This window comes from Crocuta crocuta, unplaced genomic scaffold, assembly GCF_008692635.1.
Source record: "Crocuta crocuta isolate KB4526 unplaced genomic scaffold, BGI_CrCroc_1.0 scaffold243, whole genome shotgun sequence".
Classification (NCBI taxonomy): Eukaryota; Metazoa; Chordata; class Mammalia; order Carnivora; family Hyaenidae; genus Crocuta; species Crocuta crocuta.
The window spans coordinates 4,020,245-4,042,819 of record NW_027529596.1 but is presented as its reverse complement, the minus strand read 5'-3'; the positions used below and the strand labels follow the sequence as shown (position 1 = coordinate 4,042,819).

General features: G+C 42.6%; 1 protein-coding gene across 1 annotated transcript in view; it reads left to right on the top strand.

Annotated features, from left to right (window-relative positions):
• The first annotated feature begins 1,332 nt into the window (after window positions 1-1,332).
• FH (fumarate hydratase) overlaps window positions 1,333-22,575 on the top strand; it is a 22,429-nt gene continuing 1,186 nt past the window's right edge. The window contains exons 1-8 of the mRNA XM_077761800.1: window positions 1,333-1,462; window positions 4,579-4,689; window positions 6,690-6,866; window positions 9,337-9,519; window positions 11,627-11,792; window positions 16,723-16,926; window positions 18,420-18,547; window positions 20,404-20,557. Of these exons, the coding sequence (XP_077617926.1) occupies window positions 1,424-1,462; window positions 4,579-4,689; window positions 6,690-6,866; window positions 9,337-9,519; window positions 11,627-11,792; window positions 16,723-16,926; window positions 18,420-18,547; window positions 20,404-20,557 (1,162 nt within the window). The 5' untranslated portion in view covers window positions 1,333-1,423. The remainder of the gene's footprint in view (window positions 1,463-4,578; window positions 4,690-6,689; window positions 6,867-9,336; window positions 9,520-11,626; window positions 11,793-16,722; window positions 16,927-18,419; window positions 18,548-20,403; window positions 20,558-22,575) is intronic.

The window sequence follows — 22,575 nt, the reverse complement described above, 5'->3', positions numbered from 1 at the left end:
TTACCCAAGTACTGTGCACTGAATTGGACAAAGCTTGACCTATAAGAGATAATACTTCTGAACTGGAAAAGATTACTGTTTTTACTTCAGAGTCTTTCCTTTATTTATCTTCGGCACAGTGTATGAATTCTACAGTCTCTCTCTAACATCTGCAGTTATTTGCAAATGATATCTGATAAGGGGTTAATGTCCAAAATATATAAAGAATGTACATAACTTAACACCAAAAAGCCCAAATAATCATTGAAAATGGTCAGAGGACCTGAGTAGGCATTTGTCCAAAGAGGATGTACAAATGGCTACCAGAGACATGAAAGGATGCTCAACATCACTACTTGCCCAGGAACTCCAGACCAAACCACAGTAGTGGATCACCTCACACCTGCCAGAACGTTTGGCATCAGAAAGACAAGAAGTGACAAGTGCTGGTGAGGTGTGGACTGTTGGTGGAAATGCACACTGGTGCAGCTGCTGTAGAAAACCGGATGCGGGATCCTCAAAAAACAAAATAGAGAGATACCATGTGGTCCAGTAATTCCACTACTGGGTAAATGAAAAAAAGTAAATGAAAAGAATTAAATGAAAAAAATTAAAAAAGATAGATGCATCCTTGTGTTTATTGCAGTATATTTTCAATAGCCAAGATAGGGAAGCAACCCAGTGTCCATTGATGCATGAGATGTGGTGAATACACACAATGGAATGTTACTCAGCCATCAAAAGGATGAGATCTAGCCGTTTGTGACATGGATGGACCTAGAGGGAACTATCCTAAGAGAAATAAGTCAGAGAAAGACAAAAACCATATGATGTCACTTCTATGTGGAATTTTAAAAACAAAACTAAGGAATAAACAAAGCAGGATCAGACCCATAAATAGCACAAACTGCTGGTTGCTGAAGAGTCGGTGGGGGGGGGGAATGGGGGAGATGGCAAAACGGATGAAGGTAGAGGCTTTCAGTTTTGGAAAGAATAAGTCGCCGGAATAAAAAGCACAGCATAAGGAAATAGTCCATGGTATTGTAGTAGTTTTGTGTGGCCATAGATGGTAGCTGTACTGTGGTGGGCACAGCATGGACCCGGAGTTGTGGCGTCACCGTGTTGGACCCCTGAAACTAACGTAACATTGTGTGTGTCAGCTGTACTCCAATTAAAGTGACAAAAATTTCTCAAGAAAAGAACTGGGCAGTAGACTGAGAATCCAGTGGGATTTTGTGGTCTTTGTGGTACTTACTAAGGTTTCTTTCCCCTTACAGCTGACGAGGTATTATTGCTTTAATGCTCAGTTTCTTTTTAAGCTCTAATAGCATCTTACTATTCTCTTTAGGCAAGCCAGAATTCCTTTCGGATAGAGTTTGATACCTTTGGTGAACTCAAGGTCCCAAATGATAAGTATTACGGCGCCCAGACTGTGAGATCCACAATGAACTTTAAGATCGGAGGTGTGACGGAGCGGATGCCCGTAAGTGGTTTTGTGGAAGTATTGGCTTTATTCAAATGAGTCACTTTATAAATAAGTGTTTTACAGGGGTAAAAAGTTATTACGGACCTGGCTTTGTGAATAGTAAGATATTTCGCTTTCAAATATCAAAGACCCTTTTGCACTTTAGTTCTATTATTTTGAGCTGTGACTTTACGTGTTTTAGAGTTTTATTTGGTAGAACTAAGTGATTTGTCTTTTTAATTCTTGCTGGGATTATTCAGATTTTTACAGAATTTTACAGTTGTAAACATTTGTAGTTTTAATATTTAATTTTTTTAACTGACATAAGACTGATTTTTAGAAGCAGATTTAAAAGAAAACAGATATTTTTCTTCAATATTATTCTTTCTTGGTTGCAGTTTCCAGGGAAGCATACACAAATACAAAAAAGTGTCTTTTTAACCATATCTGGCATATAATAGATAAATACGTTTGTTGCCACACGAATGATCGATTAGAAAACGTTCTACCATATTTCATTAGATTTAAGATGGTGTCAGAAGATGCACCATGTTGTGGCACTAGGAGAAAGGCTGTCAGAGGTGTGACCTGTCACTGACTATACGATGTGTCTGGGTTTCAGAGATGGCAGAGTGTGGGAAGAATTGAAGGAGTAGATTATGCTTCCGGAGCCCGGCTGCAGTGTGACACTAGTCAGTGCCAGAGAGCAGGACAGGCAAGGAGCCAGGAAGTAGCCGGGCTTCTCCGGTGAGCTGCTGTGGGATAGCTGTCCTCTACATATACTTCCTATCCGATAATACTAACCTCCCTATGGAACTGCAGCCCATTCCCAAGCTGTATGACTGAAGCTTTGCTGGGCTTACGCAGTTTTACAACAAGTGGCTGCAGCTGACCCTTCAAAGAAAATCTTTTTGTCACTGTTCCCAAAAGACGTCTCTGATGAGGTAAACTAGGGTCAGAAGGCATGGTTAGGGGACAGGGTTGCAGCCGATCCTAAAATCCCCTCATCCAGTTCAACTCCTGGGATTAAGGAGGCCCGTCCTAATCAGAACTGGTAGGAGTGAGCACAGCTCCCGCCTTAATGGTCCTCGGGTCCTGCTTCAGGCAGCAGGGGTGGGGTTCTGAGGGGGTGGCTGCAGCTGCGTCTGTGAGAGATGGACTCGTAGGGTATCTGCTTGTCACATGTTGTCTCATCTCAATTAAGATCCTGAACGTTTAAAAATATAAAGCAGACGGTGATGTGCCCTGACCTGAGTAGTAGGAGTAAACCCAGCCCTTTGTCCCTGAGGCCCAACAGAAAACTAAACCAAAAAAGATTATGAACTTCCAATGTGAGTAAATTAAGAATAATGAGACCCTTCTTTTCTCCCCAGTGTCCTTTTACCATGTTATTGTAACTGTTCAGTGACACTCTGCTGTGAGCCTCTTTCATCTTTATGAGTCTGCAGACACCGGGGCCGGTCACTTCATCCGACGGCCAGAGCTGACGGGCGTCACTTACGACTTGGGCAGCACTGTCAGCCACGGCAGTGTGCTCCTGCAGAAATTCCCATTCCCATCTGTTTCATGTTTTTTGGATGTCTTTTTTTTATTAAGTTTATTTATTTAGAGAGCAAGCAGGCATGAACAGGGGAGGGGGACAGAAAGAAAGGGAGAGAGAGAATCTCAAACAGGCTTTGCACTGTTAGCACAGAGCCCGATACAGGGCTTGATCCCACGAACCGTGAGATCATGACCTGAGCCAAAGTCAAGAGTCAGATGCTTAACCAAGCAGAGCCCCCCAGGCGCCCCGCATCTGTTTCATGTTTAAAGTTTTAAAGTTTCTATCTTATGTGCCATTTGTCTCTATCTTGTTTGGGTAGAACACTTAAAACGTTCTCATTTTAGTTTCTTAGAATTCATAATACAAATATTCGTTAGTTACTTCCTTTTCGGTGTGCCCCTCAGCGTATCCTCTCTTTGGCCCGGGTTTAACGTGTCCTATTTCTTTTCTTTGTTTTTTCACCTTGGTTCCCCTTGAGGACTGTAGCTTCTGGTGTCCTGTTCTGTCTTCTTTTCCCCGCCCTTCCTTTCTCACTTGCACTCTTTCCCCTTCAAACCTGGTGTGTGACCCAGACCACAACCTGCATTCTTACGTTTGGTAAGAACACATAATTCTCTCGACGTACAGAAACCAGATATCACTTCATTAAAATGCCATCTGAAGTTACTCAGTGTCATAAATTCGGTGAGGTGACTCGGAGCAGGAAGTGAGAAGGTGTGCAGACTGAGAGGGTTTGAACTTCACTTAGGTGTGTCAGTGTGTAGCTCCCTGGGCTTGAAGAACTGTGCAGTGACGTACCAAGTATCAGGGCCTCAGGGACTAATTAGAATATCATGCTTTTTGACTTTGGGATGAAATGATACCCATTTAGTATAACTTGTTATTTCAAACTTATTGGCATTTTTTTTTTTAAATATTTTTATTTATTTCTAGGAGAGAGAGAGACAGCATGAGCAGGGAGGGTCAGAGAGAGAGGGAGACACAGACTCTGAAATAGGCTCCAGGCTCTGAGCTGGCAGTCAGCACAGAGCCTGACGCGGAGCTCGAACCCACGAACCGTGAGATCATGACCTAAGTGGAAGCCGGACGCTTAACCGACTAAGCCACCCAGGCGCCCCTCAAACTTATTGGCATTTAAATATTAATACTTTTAAAGCAAAGAAGGACACACTATGATGTGGCATGAGCTCCAGTGAGGGAAAATAATGGTGCTTTGCTGGTGAAATGATTGAGCACCATTTGTTTTCATGTATATAAACACAATATACTTTATAAATACACAAAATAAACACATAAACCTTATAACGTATTACAAAAAAGTAGAATGAATGGTACAGTGCGTGTGTGCTTGTGTTTGTGTGGAAGGCATACACACATATGTGTGAGAAGTCAGCACATTTATGTCTGGTTCCCTAAACAGACACATGATGAATCTTGGTCCATTACATGCCAGCCTGTCTGTAATCCTGTGTTACTGTAGTGTTACCTCAGTTAGGGTCTTACTTAGTTTTTGCACCTACATAAGATAATAATCTTAAATTTTATCCTAAGCACACTTGATAATTTGAGGCGTCTTTCTGATTCATTTTAGATCCCAGTTATTAAAGCTTTTGGCATCTTGAAGCGAGCAGCTGCTGAAGTCAACCAGGATTATGGTCTTGATTCGAAGATCGCGAATGCAATAATGAAGGCAGCCGATGAGGTAGGAAGCCCGAGTGTGCGCTTACGCAGCGGCAGCAGGCCCGCTGTGTCCTTGAGACGCCGTCAGGCTCAGGCCGGGGAAGGGCCTCTGGGTTCCCGAGTTCCTGAATTTCAGGATAATGTGGTGGCCTCCTTGTTTGGTGAGGCTATTAACATGGTGCCTAAGGTGGCAGAGTTTCTGGGTCACCTTATGCCTTTTATTTTTAATTCTCTTGACTCTTCCTTTTAATTCATATAGTTTAAAAAAACTTGAAGAGGCACTTGTTAAAACTTACAGATTTGATTTTTTTTTAATTTTATGTATACATGATTCCTTCTAAAACAAGTTGGTTATTTGATGAATGTGTGGGGAATGTAATGTCACTAATCCGTCTCCATGTAATCTTAAGGACAGAGTCGGAGAGAACAGTTAAAGAACTGTGTATTCAGTGGTGTTCATTGCGATACTGTTTTCAGTAGTAACAAGTTAGACTGTATCTGACACAACAGATACTTATATAAGTTATACCATGAAGTGATAGAGAATTGGCTTCTTGAAGGATGTCCTAGGATAAACCCAGCATAGAAGTATGGCGGCGGGAGCAACAGAATATGTATGTGTGTGTGTGTGTTCGTTTATTTTTAAAAATTAAGAAAAATTTTTTTAATGTTTACTTTTGATAGAGAGAGAGAGACAGCGTGAGCTGGGGAGGGGCAGAGAGAGAGGGAGACGCAGAATCCGAAGCAGGCTCCAGGCTCCGAGCTGTCAGCACAGAGCCCGACATGGGACTCGAACCCACGAACCAGGAGTTCATGACCTGCGCCGAAGTCGAAAGCTTAACCGACTGAGCCACCCAGGTGCCCCTCTGTCCATCTTTTCTAAACACAGTTAGGATCACTAAACATATTCATTTTGAGTGCCTGGGTGGCTCAGTCGGTTAAGCCTTCGACTTCGGCTCAGGTCATGATCTCGTGGTTCGTGGGTTCGAGCCCCACGTCGGGCTCTGTGCTGGCAGCTCGGAGCCTGGAGCCTGCTTCGGATTCTGCGTCTCCCCCTCTCTCTGCCCCTCCACGGCTCACGCTTTGTCTCACTTTGTGTCTCAAAAATAAATGAAAAGAAAAGATGGACAGATAATGTGTTTTTCTCTGTATAAATAGGCATGCCCATTTCTTGGGGCAAACCGAGAAGGAGATGCCAAAATGCCGAGAGCCACCGTTTCTGAGGGGTAGGGCTATTGTAATTTACAGTGTTTTCACTTCTCAAAATGATCCAGACTGATAATCTATTATTTTTATTTAACTAGTAAAAAGATTTGCTTTAAAAGTAACTAATTGTTTCAGACGATCATTTTCTAAGGTGCATGCTGAGTTTTTTCAAGCTAAAATCATTCTAGAAGATGAAGTTAAGCACTGACTCTCTGAGGGAGCTTATAGTTCAGAAATGGACACATAAATTATGACAGAAACCGGGACAGTTTTGGACAGTTTTGGACTGCGCATCTCTGCACTTGGCAGTTGTCACTCACAGGACATCTGTGTGCTGAAGTGACTATTAGGAAACTCACGTTTGAGTCACTTTTTCACAGCCATGCTGACTCCGCCTTTCTCATCTGTGGGTGTTCCCACTGAGTGCTGCAGTCTGTATCCACAAACTCACACGTGTGCCGGCCTCACAGGGGCCCCGTCTGGATGGGGTTAGAACAGGCAGTTGGAATACGGAAGAAAGACCGATTTTATTCAGTTTTCATTTGGAATCCATGCGATTGTTATCTTTCAGAATAGATGATTTGCATTGTGTAAGTAGCGATGGTTGGAGCATGGGATGCCGAAGCTTGGACTCCCTGGACAGCCAGGAGCTGTGCGGCCCCGTCAGCAAATCATGTAGCATGTGAGAAAACGGGAGCGTCTTTCAGATAGCGCTTCATAGGTGATCACTTACTCGTAGTTGATGACAGTAGTTTCCGTGAGTACTGAATACCATTTATTTTTAACAATTCATTTCTTAAACTTCTTTTTCTACAGGTAGCTGAAGGCAAATTAAACGATCATTTTCCTCTTGTGGTGTGGCAGACTGGCTCAGGAACCCAGACAAACATGAATGTGAATGAAGTCATTAGCAATAGAGCAATTGAGATGCTAGGAGGTGAACTTGGCAGCAAGAAACCTGTGCATCCCAATGATCATGTTAACAAAAGCCAGGTCAGTGTGCGATCTTTTCTTGGTTATAAATTGAAAAGAATACCTGAGATTACTCTTGTAAACCAAGCGTTAGCTTTTGACAAAGAAAGTTTATTTGGCTTGTATTCTTCAGTAGAAAAGACTTCTTTCGTGTTCTTATATCTTATAGGAATCTTGGGTCTCTGCCTTAAACTTCATAAAAATCCCTATTAGGACACCTGAATTTAGAATATATGTATATTTGTATTTTTTGGTTTTTTTTTTATCTTTTAATGTTTATTCATTTTTGAGAGAGAGAGAGAGAGAATATGAGCAGGGAAGTGGCACAGAGAGAGGGAGACACAGAATCTGAAACAGGATCCAGAATCTGAGCTGGCTGTCAGCACTGAGCCCGACGCGGGGCTAGAACCCATGAACCGTGAGATCATGACCTGAGCCGAAATAAGACGCCCAGCCGACTGAGCCACCCAGGCCTCCCATCGTTTGGTTTATTTTTAAAAAACTCTTTAAGTAATTTTAGAATTATAAAAGAATTATGAACATACCTCAAAGAGTTCCTGTACACCCTTCTCCCAGCTTCCCAAAAGGTTAGACATTTTTCATAACCCTGGTATGTTTACCACACGATGAAATTAAAATTGGTATATAATATTGGTATATAAACAGACTTTTTTTTAGGATTTCCCTAGTTTTCTACTGGTATCTTTTTGTTTTCTTGCGAGATGCAGTCCACACTACACAGTGCATATAGTCGCTGTGTTCTCTTCGTCCACTCCAGTCTCTGACAGTTTGTCTTTTGTCACCTTGACACTTGCGAAAGTAGCGGTCGGGTATTTTGTGGAACATCCCTCAGCTTGGGTTTGTTTGGTGCTGTCTCATGATTGGACAGAGACTGGATTTGGGGAAGACTGTTCAGAAGTGAAGGGCTCTCCTTGCATCACGGCAGGGGTCCGTGGTGGCACTGTGACTTGGGGCCGGTGATGCTCACTTTAGTCACTTGGTTGGCGGGGTCTGCTGGGCTTCTCCGCCTTCTGTTCTCGGTGGGAAGGGAGTCCCCGAGGTCAGCCTGTGCTCAGGCCCTGCACAGAAGCGTCACTTGCTAAAGGGAGGAGTATCAAGAAATGTCTGGTCATATGTTAAAATCAACACGGAATTGAGAGGTAACTTTGAGCCTGTGCAGGCAGGGTCAGCACGCAGTAGCGGGTCTTGCCTACAGCAGTTGCGACTGGTGTAGGGTGGCGATTTTCTCCTCCCCTCAGCCCTTCTGTATGTGTTAATTGAAACTTTTCTGTAAAGATTTGTCGTCTTCTGTCCCCCCCACACTTTCGTATTTACCTCACTGTTGATGTGTATCGACATGGACTCGTGACTGTTTCCTTTATTCCTGGGTTCTCACCCAGTATGGTTGTTGTTACGTGTCGCTCGGATTGTTCCAGCTCTGGGAGCCTCGCCGTTGGCCCTGTGTCCTTTGGATGTGCCACCGTCCTCTTTTCCCCCCGAAAAGCAGTTCTTTACTTTCTCATACCGCCAGGCTGCAGGCTCATCGTGTTGTGGTTTCCCTGCCCCAGCCCGTCAGCAGCCATTTCCCCTGGGAACTCTCTGAGGATCTTACTGGAAGATATTTAGAATTCAAGATCTGATGCTAGGCGTTATTTAATATATTTTTAAATATTAATGGGGAAGTGTTTTCACAGGTTTATTTATGAAGAATTTTTCAAACTTATTACTTGTGATTAAACTTTTACGTACACTTCAGTGTGAAGTCTGCGTGAGAATAAACCAGTGGGTGTGGTCGGTAGGGCTCCACACGAGGCAAGATTGGCCTGTGCTGGTAATTGGTTGAGTTTAGGTTTAGGTTCATGAGTGTTTATTATACCCTTCATTCTGCTTTTGCGAGTGGTTTGATACTTTCCAGAGTAAAAAGTTACAAAGATATCTTTTTAAATAGCATAATAGTTTAAAAGTATGGGGTTTCAGCTGGTTACAGAGTCTGGAGCGTAGACTACCTCATCATGTCCCAGTTCTGCCAGTTCCTAAATATTTTGGCAAGTCACATAATCTCTTTGAGAGCTTGGCTTCTTATTTTTGAAGTGATGACCTACCTTACAAGAATTTTCCTCAAGTTTGATAAATGAAGACCTGTTTATAAAAGGCTGCACTGCAGAATTGTAAGATAATTTATTATCGTTCTCCTTACATGCACTTGTTAATTGTACTTCTTTAGGTTTTGCTGTTTTTTTAGCAGATTATGTATCATTCATAATGATATATAACAGTGGGCTACAGATGTGATGCAGCCCTGAGTTGGTTACACCAGGTTGCTTCTTATTTGACCTTAAGTGACCTCTGACTTCCCACAAATAAATGTAATTGAGTACTAAATGCATGCGTTTTGAGTGATCATTTAGTGAGATGTTTAATGAAGACATTCAAGTTTGGTTTTTCTTGCTTCTCATTTAACGTTTTGCATTTTTTGCTAATTTTCCAACAGAGCTCGAACGATACCTTCCCCACCGCGATGCACATTGCCGCCGCTCTGGAAGTCCACGAGGTGCTGCTGCCTGGGCTGCAGAAGCTGCACGATGCTCTCGATGCAAAATCCAAAGAGTTTGCCCAGGTCATCAAAATTGGGCGCACTCACACCCAGGACGCTGTTCCGCTCACTCTTGGGCAGGTACAGGAGGATGTCGGACTGGGTTCCGTTTGGGGGCTGCTAAGTCGCACTAGTTCAGAGGGCCAAGTTTGTAATGGCTCAGTTCAGTAGCGCAGATTGCGCTGCATCAACCAGTCAGTGGTTTTCATCGACATCCCCTGAGGGAGGAGCACAGCCTAGGACACTGAGCCGGCCTCGGGGCAGTCGGCCCCGTTCAGAGCTTAGCTTTGCTGAGTACAAGCTGTGGGACCTGGGGAAAATTACTTAGCTTTTCTGTGCCTCAGTTTTCTGAGCTTTAAAACGAGGAGGATGCTATATCATAGCCTCGTTGTGAGGTTCCGTGGGGGACACGTGCGGGTGTTGGCTGCCATCTTCACCATCTTCACCTTCACCAGCATCATCATCCTGGCTCCTCCTGTCCCTTGCTCTAGATTCGTAGGCTCTATAAAAACCACTTTTAAGTTGATTAAACACGGCATACCTGGCTCTGTAAGATTGTATTGGGCCACATGTGAAAGAGGAGTACTCTCTGCCCCCCGGGTACCAGAGGTATTTTTATGTTTCTTGATCAGTGCCTTGAAGAATGTCTAACAGTGTGCACCACGAAGGAGATGACGGGAACACCGAGAATAGTTTTTGATAGTCAAACTCTCCCCTAGTTCGGGGGGTAGGACATACACAAGTTCGGCATCAAAAGATGGTTATATATGTTACGTGCCCAGTGTTAGTGTTGCAGAAATTGAGGTGAGGTGAGAGTGTGCTGCTTCCTTGAAAAAATTCTCATTTGTAATTTCGCCATGACGAATGCTGCAAAAAGCTTCACTGCTTAGCTTAAGCTCATTACGGAAGGAATGAGGAGAACGAAATGATTAATTAGAATACGGATGCTGGGAGTGAAGCAAGCTCCCTGGCTTCAGCTGCCTCTGAAGGCTCGGTCTGTGTGCTCTTTCATCGTGGGGTCTCAGCTCCAGGCATGGTTTCCGCGGGGGAGCAGTGAGTGTCGGAAGCTGGGGTGCCCCCTGGCTTCTTATGTTTTCCTTTTTGTCTATGTTGCGTGTTGGAAAACCGCCTCACTGACGCCTGGTTGGGCTATGCAGCCTCCTGGGTGAGGTCATCATCCCCGTTACACCAGAAGCCGTTTTCTCTTCTAGTTTCTCTTAGCGGAACATTTACACGTGCCTTTATTGGAATTGTCTTTTGAGTTTATGCAGGCTTTTCCCAAGTAAAAGTGCACTTGTTAAGCGAATCCAGCCGGTTTACATGTTCGTGACTGTGCATCGATGGATCAGGTCTGCCTGAAAGGAGTTATGTCGTCTACAGTGTTCTCTTTTCCAGTAGTTAGGGAGCCTGATACTAACCAAAGGCATTCATGGTTTTTCCGTGTTTTTAGACAGAAAAAAAGACAGCTTCACTCTAACCGTACATCCTGGCTTGCTCAGTTGAGTTCTGGTTTCTCCCTTCTGTCTGTGCATAATTGTTAAGAGGGGCCTGGCTTTGTTCAGACACAAGAAATTCTGTGGTTACCTTCTGAAGTGTGTCCTATTTTGAGAACCAGTGTGACGTTAAGGGCAGAACTGAATTGCATCTTGAAGCTGTAGTCTTCCTCCAGCCGGTCACCTTCTTGTGCTGTTCAGTGAGTCAGTAAGCTTCTTGCGATCTGGTGAGGCACCTTCCTGTTCTCTGTCAGGTTTTTAAACTGAAATTGTTTGGAGAAAATGTCTGTGTTTGGATTTATCATGGGAGAGGATTCATAGGTTTTCTTTCTTTCTCAAAATTGTCTAGTATACACCAAAAAATAACAAATCAGCAGCAAATAAACCAACAATTTAATGTATTCAAGTTCTTTTTTAAGCCTTAATTTCTGTGTTGTTTTCTTTGCTTTCTATTAAGAGATTATAAACAGGCTGCGCGTTATCCTCAGTGGCGTTGTCCCACCTTAGAGGTTTACAAATCCGCATTCTTCCTCACGCTTTGCTCACTATATGAATTAAAATAGTACAAATACCACGTGGTAGCTCATAACTTAGTAGCTGAAACATATTTAAAGAGTTTTTGTTGCCTGCAGTCAGAGTCGCTTTTCAGCTATTAGGAAATTCTATATTCTCACCTTAAATCCTTCTGTTTTCAGGAATTTAGCGGTTACGTTCAGCAGGTGAAGTACGCGATGACGAGAATAAACGCCGCCATGCCAAGAGTCTACGAGCTCGCGGCCGGGGGCACGGCTGTTGGCACTGGTTTAAATACGAGAATTGGCTTCGCCGAAAAGGTTGCTGCCAAAGTGGCTGCACTCACAGGTCAGTGACCATATTGTGACTCCTTTTCTAGGCGTTTCTCCTTTAAACTCTTGGGAATTTAAAGTTAAAAATAATATTTTCCATCAAGCATGTGCTTTACATCTATTTCAGAAGTTACAATGTTAACCCTTTTGCCTTTTAAAAGTTTTCCATGTATGATTCATACAGTGCGCCACGGAAACCTGTCCGCACTGCTTCTATACTCTCTGGTGGTGGTCAGTGATTTTCCCCTTAAAGCTGTTGTGAATACCCATTTTACTCTTCTGTTTTTTAATTTTCATTTAAGTTTTAGTTAACATTCAGTGCACTATTGGCNTAGCTCCATCCACATCATTGCAAATGGCAAGATTTCACTCTTTTTTGGTGGCTGTGTAATATTCTGTTGTGTGTGTGTGTGTGTGTGTGTGTGTGTGTATATGTGTATATATATACATACACCAAATCTTTATCCTTTCATCATTCAGTGGATACTTGGGCTCTCCCCATTGTTTGGCTATTGTTTATAATACTGCTATTAACATTGGGGTGCATGTACCCCTTCAAATCTGTACTTTTATGTCCTTTGTGGAAATACCTAGCAGTGCAATTGCTGGGTCATAGGGTAGTTCTATTTTTAGTTTTTTGAGGAACCTACATAGTGTTCAGAGTGGCTGCACTAGTTTGCACTCCCACCAACAGTGCAAGAGGCTTCCCCTTTCGCCTTGCCAACACCTGTTTCCTGAGTTAATTTTAGCCATTCTAACAGGTGTCAGATGGTGTCTCATTGTGGTTTGGATTTGTCTTACCTGATGATGAGTGATGTTGAGCATCTTTTCATGTGTCTGTTACCCATCTGGATGTTGTCTTTGGAAGTGTCTATTCATGTCTTCTGCCCTTTCTTCACTGGATTATTTGTTTTTTTGGGTGTTGAGTTTGATAAGTTCTTTATAGATTTTGATAGTTACTCTTTATCTGATATGTCATTTGCAAATATCTTCTCCCATTCCGTTGGTTGGTTGCCTTTTAGTTTTGCTGATTGTGTCCTTCTCTGCAGAAGGTTTTTACCTTGATGAAGTCACAATAGCTTGTGTTCGCTTTTGTTTCCCTTGCCTCCAGCCACTTGTCTAGTAAGAACTTGCTACAGCAGAGGACAGAGAGATTGCTGGGTGTGTTCTCCTTTAGAATTTTGATGGTTTCCTGTCTCGCATTTAGGTCTTTCATCCATTTTGAATTTATTGTATGTGGTGTGAGAAAGGGGTCTGGTTTCATTCTTCTGCACATTGCCATCCAGTTTTCCCAACACCATTTGTTGAAGAGACTGTCTTTTTTCCATTGACTGCTTCCTGCTTTGTCAGAGATTACTTGACACTATAGTTGTGAGTCCATTTCTGGGTTTTCTATTCTGTCCCATTGATCTGAGTGTCTGTTTTTGTGCCAATACCGTACTGTCTTGATCACTACAGCTTTGTAATATACCTTGAAGTCCAGAATCGTGGATGCTGCCAGTTTTGTTTTTCTTTGCCAGAATCGCTTTGACTATTTGGGGTCTTTTGTGGTTCCATACAAATTTTAGGACTGTCTGTTCTACCTCTGTGAAAAACGCTGTTAGTATTTTTGATAGGGATTGTATTACATGTTTAGATGGCTTTGGGTAGCGTAGACATTTTAACAGTGATGTTCTTCCAGTCCATGAGAAGGGAATACTTTTCTATTTCTTTGTGTCCACTTGAGTTTCTTTCATAAGTGTTTCATAGTTTTTGGAGTATAGATCTTTTACCTCTTTAGTTTTATTCCTAGGTATCTTATTGTTTTTTGGCACAATTGCAAATGGGATTGATCCCTTGATGTCTTTTCCTGCTGCATCATGTTTGGCGTATAGAAGTGCAACTGATTTCTTTTTCTTTTTTTAATATTGTTAATGTTTGTTTATTTTTGAGAGAGAGGGAGACACAGAATCCAAAGCAGGCGTCAGCACAGAGCCCAGCGTGGGGCTCAAACCCACGAACTGTGAGATCATGACCTGCACTGATGTCGGCCACTTAGCTAACTGAGCCACCCAGCCGCCCCGAAATGCAACTGATTTCATGTTGTCTACAAACAGTGAAAGTTTGACTTCTTCCTTTCCAGTTTGTATGCCCTTATTACTTTTTGTTGTTTGATTGCTAAAACTAAGACTTCCAGCACTTTGTTAAATAGAAATGGTGAGAGTGAACATCCTTGTCTTCTTCCTGATTGTAGGGGAAAGGCTGTTAGTCTTTCCCAACTGAGGATGATATTAGCTGTGGGTCTTTTGTAGATGGCCTTATGATCTTGTGGTATGTGCCATCTTATCCCTACTTTATTGAGTTTTTCAAGAATATGCTTTATTTTGTCAAGTGCTTTTTCTGCATCTACTGAAAACGTTCCATGGTTCTTTTCATAGTATGGTGAATCACATTGATTGATTTGTGAATATTGAGCCAACCCTGCAGCCCGGGAATAAATCCCACTTGATCATGTGAATAATTCCTTTAATGTACTGTTCAATTCAATTTGCTAGTATTTTATTGAGAATTTTTGCATCTATGTTTATCAGGGCCGTTGGCCTGTGATTCCCCTTTTTAGTGGGGTCTTTGGTTTTGGAATCAAGGTAATACTGGCCTCATAAAAGGAGTTTGGAAATTTTCCTTCCATTTCTAGTTTTTGGAACAGTTTAAGAAAAATAGGTATTAACTTTTCTTTAAATGCTGCTAGAATTCCGCTGGGAAGCCATCTGGCCCTGGGAGATTTTAAATTACTGATTCAAATTCTTTGCTAGCAGTCTATTCAAATTTTGTTTCTTCCTGTTTTAGTTGTTTGTAAGTTTCTAGGAATTTGTCCATTTCTTCCAGATTGCCCAGTTGATTGGCATATAATTCTTCATGGTATTCTCTAACTTATATTTCTTTGGTGGTGGTGGTGATTTCTCCTCATTTATTCACAATTGTATCTATTTAGGTCCTTTCTCTCTTCTTTTTGATAAGTCTGGCTGGAGGTTTATCAGTTTTATTAATTCTTTGGAAGAACCAGATCTTAGTTTCATTGATCTGTTCTGTTTTTGTGTTTCTATATTGTTTATTTCTGCTCTAATATTTGTTATTTCCTTTCTTCTGCTGACTTCAGGCTTTATTTCCTATTTCCTTACTGGCACCATTTGTATGTAAGGTGGTGTATTTGAGACTTTCCTTCTTGACGTAGGCCTGTATTGCATACTTCCTTTATGATTGCCTTTGCTGTATCCCAAAGGTTTTAGACTGTTGTCTTTTCATTTTCATTTGCTTCCGCTGTCGTCTTCATTTTCATTTGCTTCCATGAATTCTTTAATTTCCTGGTTAACCTGTTCGTTCTTTAGTAGAGTATTCTGTAACCTCCATGCATTTGAGGGTTTTTCACATTTTTCTTGTGGTTGACTTCAAGTTTCATAGCATTGTGGTCTGAAGATTTGCATGGTTCGATCTTGATCTTTCTGTACTTCTTGAGGGCTGATTTGTGACCCAGTTGTGATCTGTTCTGGCAAATGTTACATGGGCACTCAAAAAGATTGTGTATGTTGCTGATTTAGGATGAAATGTTCTGAATGTATCCGTGAAGTCCATCTGGTCCAGTGTGTCATTCAAAGCCATTGTTTCCTTATTAATTTACTACTTAGATGATCTGTCCATTGCTGTAAGTGGGACATTAAAGTCCCCTTATTGTTACTGTATCGTTATCAATAAGTTCCTTTATGTTTATTATTAATTGATTTATATATTTGGGTTCTTCTAAATTGGAGGCATAAATATTTACAATTAGATCTTGATAGACCCCTTAATTATGATATATGATGCCCTTTAATCTCTTGTTACAGTCATTTTAAAATCTAGTTTTTATGTCTAGTTTGTCTGATACAAGTGTGGCTACTCTGGCTTTGTTTCGGTGTCCATTAACATGAGAGATGGTTCTCCATTCCCTCACTTTCAGTGCAGGTGTCTTTAGATCAGTAGTGAGTGGCTCGTTGGCTGCATATGGATAGATCTTGGTGTTTTACTCCCTTCTGACACCCTGTGTCTTTTGATCGGAGCATTTAGTCTATTTATATTCAGAGCGATTATTGAAAGGTATGAATTTAGAGCCATTGTGTTACCTGAGCTGGTATTTGTAGTGATGTCCTTTGATCCTTTTTAGTCTTTGTTACTTGTAGTCTTTTTTTCTCCACTCAAAGAGTCCACCTTAAAACTTCTTGCAGGGCTAGTTTAGAGGTCATGAACTCCTTTAGGTTTTGTTTGTCTGGGAAACTCTTTCTCTCTCCCTCTATTCTGAATGACAGCCTTCCTGGATAAAGAATTCTTGGCTGCATATTTTTCCCATTCGGCACGTTAAATATATCCTGCCACTCCCTTCTGGGCTGTCAGGTGTCTGTGGACAGGTCTGCTGTGAACCCGATCTGTCCTCCCTAGTAGGTTAAGGACCTTGTTTCTCCTTGCTGCATTCAGGATTCTTTTCTTGTCTCTTTCCCCTGTAGCAGTGGACTTGTACAAGTTTGGATTTTTCGCTCCGCCGCAGGCCTCTGTAAGCAGGGCCCCTCTCTGCTGCCATCCCGCAGTTCTGTCTGCCGTGCACGTCCTGCCTGCCAAAAGGCGGTTGCTTTTCTTCTCGTAAACTTGCAGTTTTGATTCTCTCAGACCTCAGATCGATGTGTTGGGTGTTCAGAAGGGTTTGATAACTATGCAGCCGTGTTTGAGGGAGGAGACAAGCTTAGGGCCCTGCCATCTTCACCCCAAATACCCATTTTCAAAGCAGGCAGAATCAATGGATGGTTGAGACGTATTTATTTCATTGGTAAATATATTTATTCTGTTTTTGCTTTTCATATCCTGGAACTTTGTTTACCTTGCTGAAATTAGAAAACAATATTTAATTTTACACGATAACTCACAGTTATTTTTTTCTTCAGGATTGCCTTTTGTCACAGCTCCAAATAAGTTTGAAGCTCTAGCTGCTCATGATGCTTTGGTTGAACTCAGTGGAGCCATGAACACTACTGCCTGCAGTCTGATGAAGATAGCAAACGACATTCGTTTTCTGGGTTCTGGTCCTCGCTCAGGTCTGGGCGAGCTGATCTTGCCTGAAAATGAGCCAGGAAGCAGTATCATGCCAGGTAATGACTCGCTGCTAAATATTAGTGCCAGAACCTGACAGGGACCCAGGCATTCTCATGAACAGGGCGTGTCTGCTTGTGTTAAGTGTGTTCCAAACATAGGTAGGGACGTGTGTGGCACAGTTATTTCGGAATGTCTTTATGGGCCACCTTTGACCAGAATTGGGGACATCACCCAACATTATAGGAAAAGAGAATTTTAGTAGCATGTGTGTGGATTCCTGCAGTAGAGAATGTGTGACAGTTCTGTCTTTCACAGTCCAAAGCCAGGAGAATTCTGAAACCAGCTGTGAAAGTGGTCAGCCTGGGTTGAATAAAAATGAATTATTCCAGTTGCCCATTATTTCATTTTCTGTTTGGGGTTTTGGACTGTTCGATAAGGGAAGTGACACAGGCTTTGCATGTCTGGATTCTAGCAAGGCATTTGACACATTCATTTGACATTCACTGAATCTCGAGGGGAAGTGTGGGCAGCCCTATTAGACGAATGTAGTGGGTGAACAGTGACACTTAAGTGACAGTAATGAGTTGACGTCACACTGGTGGTATGTCTCAGTAGCAGGCTGAAGGGCTCTGCCGCTTCACCACTTCCCTGGTGACTGAGGGTGAAGGCAGAGAATACGTGCGGGTCACATGGGCAGGTAAGGAAACAGCAGTACGCCAGGTGACAGATTTGAGGCCTCTGTAGGTTGGACTAAAACTGACAAGGTGGCTTCTAATAGTGAAAAAGACCTGAGTATTGCTTCTTTTAAATCTGTGCATGTGTATAAGATGAGAAGAGATCTGTTTTTAAAATAATTCCTGTTATGTGAGTTTAGTTGACTGCAAATGCAAGTGATTCTAGGAAAGAGAAACCCAGCTCCACAGAGAAGGAAATAACCTCCCAGTGTGTCGCCTTGTACTGGTCAGCGGAACCTGGGATGTCAGGCTCACACCTGAGCTCGTCAGAGGGTGCTCCCAGGTGCCGGGCCTCTGGGGACTCGAGACGAATAGGAACATTCCGGCTTGATGTCTGCTTCCTCTGAGAAGTCTCCAAGCATCGGCGAGGTGCTAAGCGTTCCCGTAGCAGCCTGCCTCTCTGCCTTTACCCCTCAGGTCTTGCCGCTGCCGGTTCGCTCTCCTTGGCCTCCAGGTCCTGGAGCGCAGGGGCTGCGCGTTTCTCACCCCTGTGCACGCCCAGTGCCTGGCTCCATAACTGTCCACCGTGCATGGAAGCCGAGAAGGTGGAGCAGGCTGCATTCAGTGTGCGCTTGCCGAGCTCCTCACGCGTTAGCCGTTGAACCGTTCGCAGTTTGTGGCAGCCTGTCCCGCCTCATCTGGTTGGTTTGCTTCATCAGTCAGCACTGATGGTTGGAGACTGGCTTTATCCTAGGTCTTACTTTATTTAATGGAGTCCCATTTCCTTCCTGCTGATTTGACGTAAGACCTAACCTGAGCTGATCCTGGAGGCCACGAGCGTGTTTGATGTGAGTCTCCCTGTGGCTTTCTTGAAGGCAAGGTGAACCCTACGCAGTGTGAAGCGCTCACCATGGTTGCCGCCCAGGTCATGGGGAACCACGTCGCTGTGACCGTTGGAGGCAGCAATGGGCATTTCGAGTTGAATGTCTTCAAGCCAATGATGGTACGCTTGAAATCTGATTTTTAATTTTTGACCGAAATTGTTTTTTCTTTCATAAAGGTGTCTAGAGACTTCACACTAGGTACTAGGATGATGGAAGTCAAGCATATGTTAATGTTAGCCGATTAAGCCTGGAAGGAAGCCTAGTGGGAGTGTGGGGAGTCCTGTTAGAGGACTTTTAGCTCAAGTAATTTGGAGACTTTCAGGTGACTTTACCTCAAGTAATTAGGTGACTTTTAGCTCATGTAATTTGATGGTTTGCCTTATTTAATAGGAAGAAAAAGTCTGGAAATAGGGTGTGGGTTTCTTCCTTATCCCTCACCAGTGAGGATGCCAGTGACTAGAAATAAGTCAAGTCTCAGGCTGTCCCTCACCTGCCTCCTCCTCACACTGCTGCTTTCTTTTTCTCTCAAGTTCAGTCTTTTAGAGGAATAACCCACATTCACTTTCAGGCTGATTCATTACTTCTGGCTTCTGTCCCCCCAACTTGTGCTTGAACTGTTCCCCTGGTCATGTGGAGCCCCCACAAGCCCATAGACTTGCTGACCTCTGACCTTGGCCATGACACCCTCGTCCCATGCCCATCCTGTCCCCCTCTGGTTTCCCTTTATCTGTATGCCTCCTCCACAGATCTTGAAAACATTCTTGTGTCTAAAAACGGTTCTAAAAACGTGTGTCTTCATGGAGCTGGAGCAAGCTGACTTCATCTTTCATCCATTTTCCTCAGCTTCGGATAGCAGGGCTGTCTTCATGCGTAGTCCTTTACTAGTGTAAACTGTTCTATCTAAAATATATTAGGGGCTCATTTCCAGTTTGTGTCTGGTATGAAGTCTGGTTTCAATTTGATAAGAACATGCAACTGACAAATATTAAGAATATTCATTCACTGTATTTGTCAAATGTAGATCAGGCACTGTACTAAGTACTAGTGATAGAATAAAAAGGAAAATGGTATTTTTTTTGTCCTCAGAGAGTGTACGTTCTTGTGAGAAATAAAAGGGCAAAGCAGAACTCACACATGTAAGGTTTTGCTTTCCTGTTGAATTCCAAACAATATGATGGGCCTGGCAAACGTAGGTGTGCAGCAAATGTCTTGCTAATCTTTATTTTAAAAAAGAAAAATCTATTTTTTTGTCTTTAATAGAAAATACATCAAGGTAATCAACATTTGCCTTACATTAAAGTCATTAGTATCAAATTAAACCTTGAAGTTCTGTGCCTTCTAGTAGAATCCAGTGTTGGGAGTATAGTTTTCAGATCCTGAGGTTTTAGACCAAAAGAGTGGGATGTGAATATAACTTTATACATATTGGAAATGTTACCAAAAAGGAAAAACATACTAAAACTAAAACACTAACTGATTTTATGTTGGTTTTAAAATGTGTGAATGTTTGTTTTAAAGTGCCTGAGGAATATTTGTTTTGTTAAGCATGAAAAGTGTGGTGGCCATTAAGACCTGGGAAGCCCTCATTTCACCCACTGCAGGCTGAACATTCTAACATTTGCATCTTCGCTTCCCTTCCAGAAGATTCTTTTTCCATCTCTGGTTGTCTGAGTCCCCTCCAGTTCCTACGAACTGGAATTAATTTTTCTTTCTCTGTGATAACATTTCATACCCATGTTTTATCATAGTTCAGGGTCTCTTGTGTTGCAGTTTATTTGTATTTATGGCTGTAGATTTCAGTGTCCTCAAGCGGTCCGTGGATGTAGTGCTTTACGAGATGTAGGAGTGCTGTGTGTTTATCAAATTATATATTCATTTATGAACCACGAAATACTATATGCTGCTGAACAAAAAAAGATTAATAAGCCTCTCTCTCTCCCCCCCCTCCATTCCCCTTCGTCGCCTCCCCTCATAGATTAAAAATGTGTTGCACTCAGCCAGGCTGCTGGGGGACGCCTGCGTTTCCTTCACAGAAAACTGCGTTGTGGGAATCCAGGCCAACACAGAGAGGATCAACAAGCTGATGAACGAATCCTTAATGTTGGTGACAGCTCTTAATCCTCATATAGGTAAGGTTTAAGGGATACGAATGCCATTTTGAGTACAAAATTTAAACGCTAAAGTATTTTTTATGAGATTATTGGATCAGGGTGGACAGCAAATTCCTTTTGGGCATTGTTTCAGTAAAATCTCATAAAATATTTGAAATTGCATTGAAAGACACTGTTTACATATCAGTGTGCTGTCTGTTATGCTTCCTTTCATTTGAAGTGTGGTAAACTCAGAAGTTCAAACTTCGATGAATCTTAATGGAATTGAGATGCTTTCTCAGATGTGCCTGGGGAAGGTCCCCTTGTGGTAACGTCACTAGGTGGCACTGGCGGATGAGCACTGTGGGGTGAATTCATTTTTCTGCCTTCTCTAGAGGCTCGACTACACTTTGATTTTCTTGTTTTATTCAATTCAGAAGTGGAAAGCTACCAATGAGAACAGAAGAAAAAGGATTAAATATTCATTGCTTTTAGGGAAAGAGGGGAAGATACAAATATTTTATCTAAAACCGTGACTCTTCTATTAACAAGCCTTTTCCAGAATTCTAGATATTTTATTACGTAAATTCAAACATACCGACTTGAATTGCAGACTGACCTTAGTGATCCTCACCAAAGATACTGTTCTGACCTGTAGGTTTTGACACATTCATTGCTTACGTTGCAGGGTCTTAAGAGGCTTTTCCCACCTTCTTACTGCTGAGCTGAGGTTGTTAACATACTCTTTGACTCTGTTTTAAAACAAGTTATGATGTAGTCATTTGGCATGATATGTTGCTCTTTAAAATATTCCTCCATGATGCTGAACTTCCAAGGCAGATTTTCTACCATTGGCTTCACATCAGCGTCCACGTATACTGTCAGTTTTACAAAGAAAGAGCTCATTTGACTGCTTCAGAGAGCTCTGAGCCCAGTGTGATGTATCCTGTTCTTTGGTGTAGTGTCGAGATTGGTAATATTTTGATCCTTTAAAAGTTACTGGACATGGGGCGCCTGGCTGGCTCAGTTAAGTGTCCAGCTCTTGATATCGGCCCAGATCATGATCCCAGGGTTGTGGGATCGAGCCCCACATTCGGCTCTGTGCTAAGCATGAGGCCTGCTTGGGATCCTCTCTCTCTCATAATAAATTAAAAAAAAAGAAAAAATTAAAAAAAATCATTGTACTTAGCATTCACCCAGGGAGCTACACAGGGGATCCAGAGGCTTATGTGAGAAATGTTCCCTCACATCTGTACTTCTGAACCTGTGGCCAAAAACACAGAATCTAGAGGTGCTCTTCAAGCCGGATGATTGATTCGTCTTTCTGGGAATCCATGTTCTGTGAGGTGAGGGCCAGGTGGGGATAAACCTTACCTGCTGGTGCGGCATGAGCCTTGCAGCCGCACGTCCTGGGCTCCATGCTCGTTATGCAGCAGGCGGGGGGCGGGAAGGCGTTGTAGGACTCGAAGGGAAGAACTGAATGGTTAGCATAAGGCTTAGGCTCGAACGTCATGAAAATAAATGTACAGTTCCCAGTACTGACCTTGAACATTTGATAATCATTCTTCCTCAATGTTCCTCTGATCCGTAAGTGCTCTGTTTAGTACATTTAGTGTTTATAAATTTAGCTGAGTCATAAAATGGCCCCTAATTCGTTCCATAGATGGTTACTGGTTACGTACCTGCTTAATAATTGTGGTGCCTCGGGAGGCTTTGTCCCTTTGACCATAGTTCTCTGATCTGGGGGTATTTAGGGGTTTTTCTTCCTTCATTGGTTTCATTTTTCTTCTTTTCTGCTTTTCCTTGCTTTTTCTTTCTGACCTTTTTAAAATTGTGTTGAGTCCAGACAACTTGGAGAGCTGCCCTGCTCTTTTGTTAATCCCAGAAGCAAATACTGAAGCAGACAGTGCGCCTGGGTCTTGGTACATGACTCCATCTGGGCTGAAACTTCCCACTACGTCCTTGTGACATCTGGGAAGAGGTCAGAGTACCAGTCGCTGCTCGTAGAGACACACGGAGACAGGTGCTGCTGGAAGCAGCTGGCAAGTGCGTCCCTC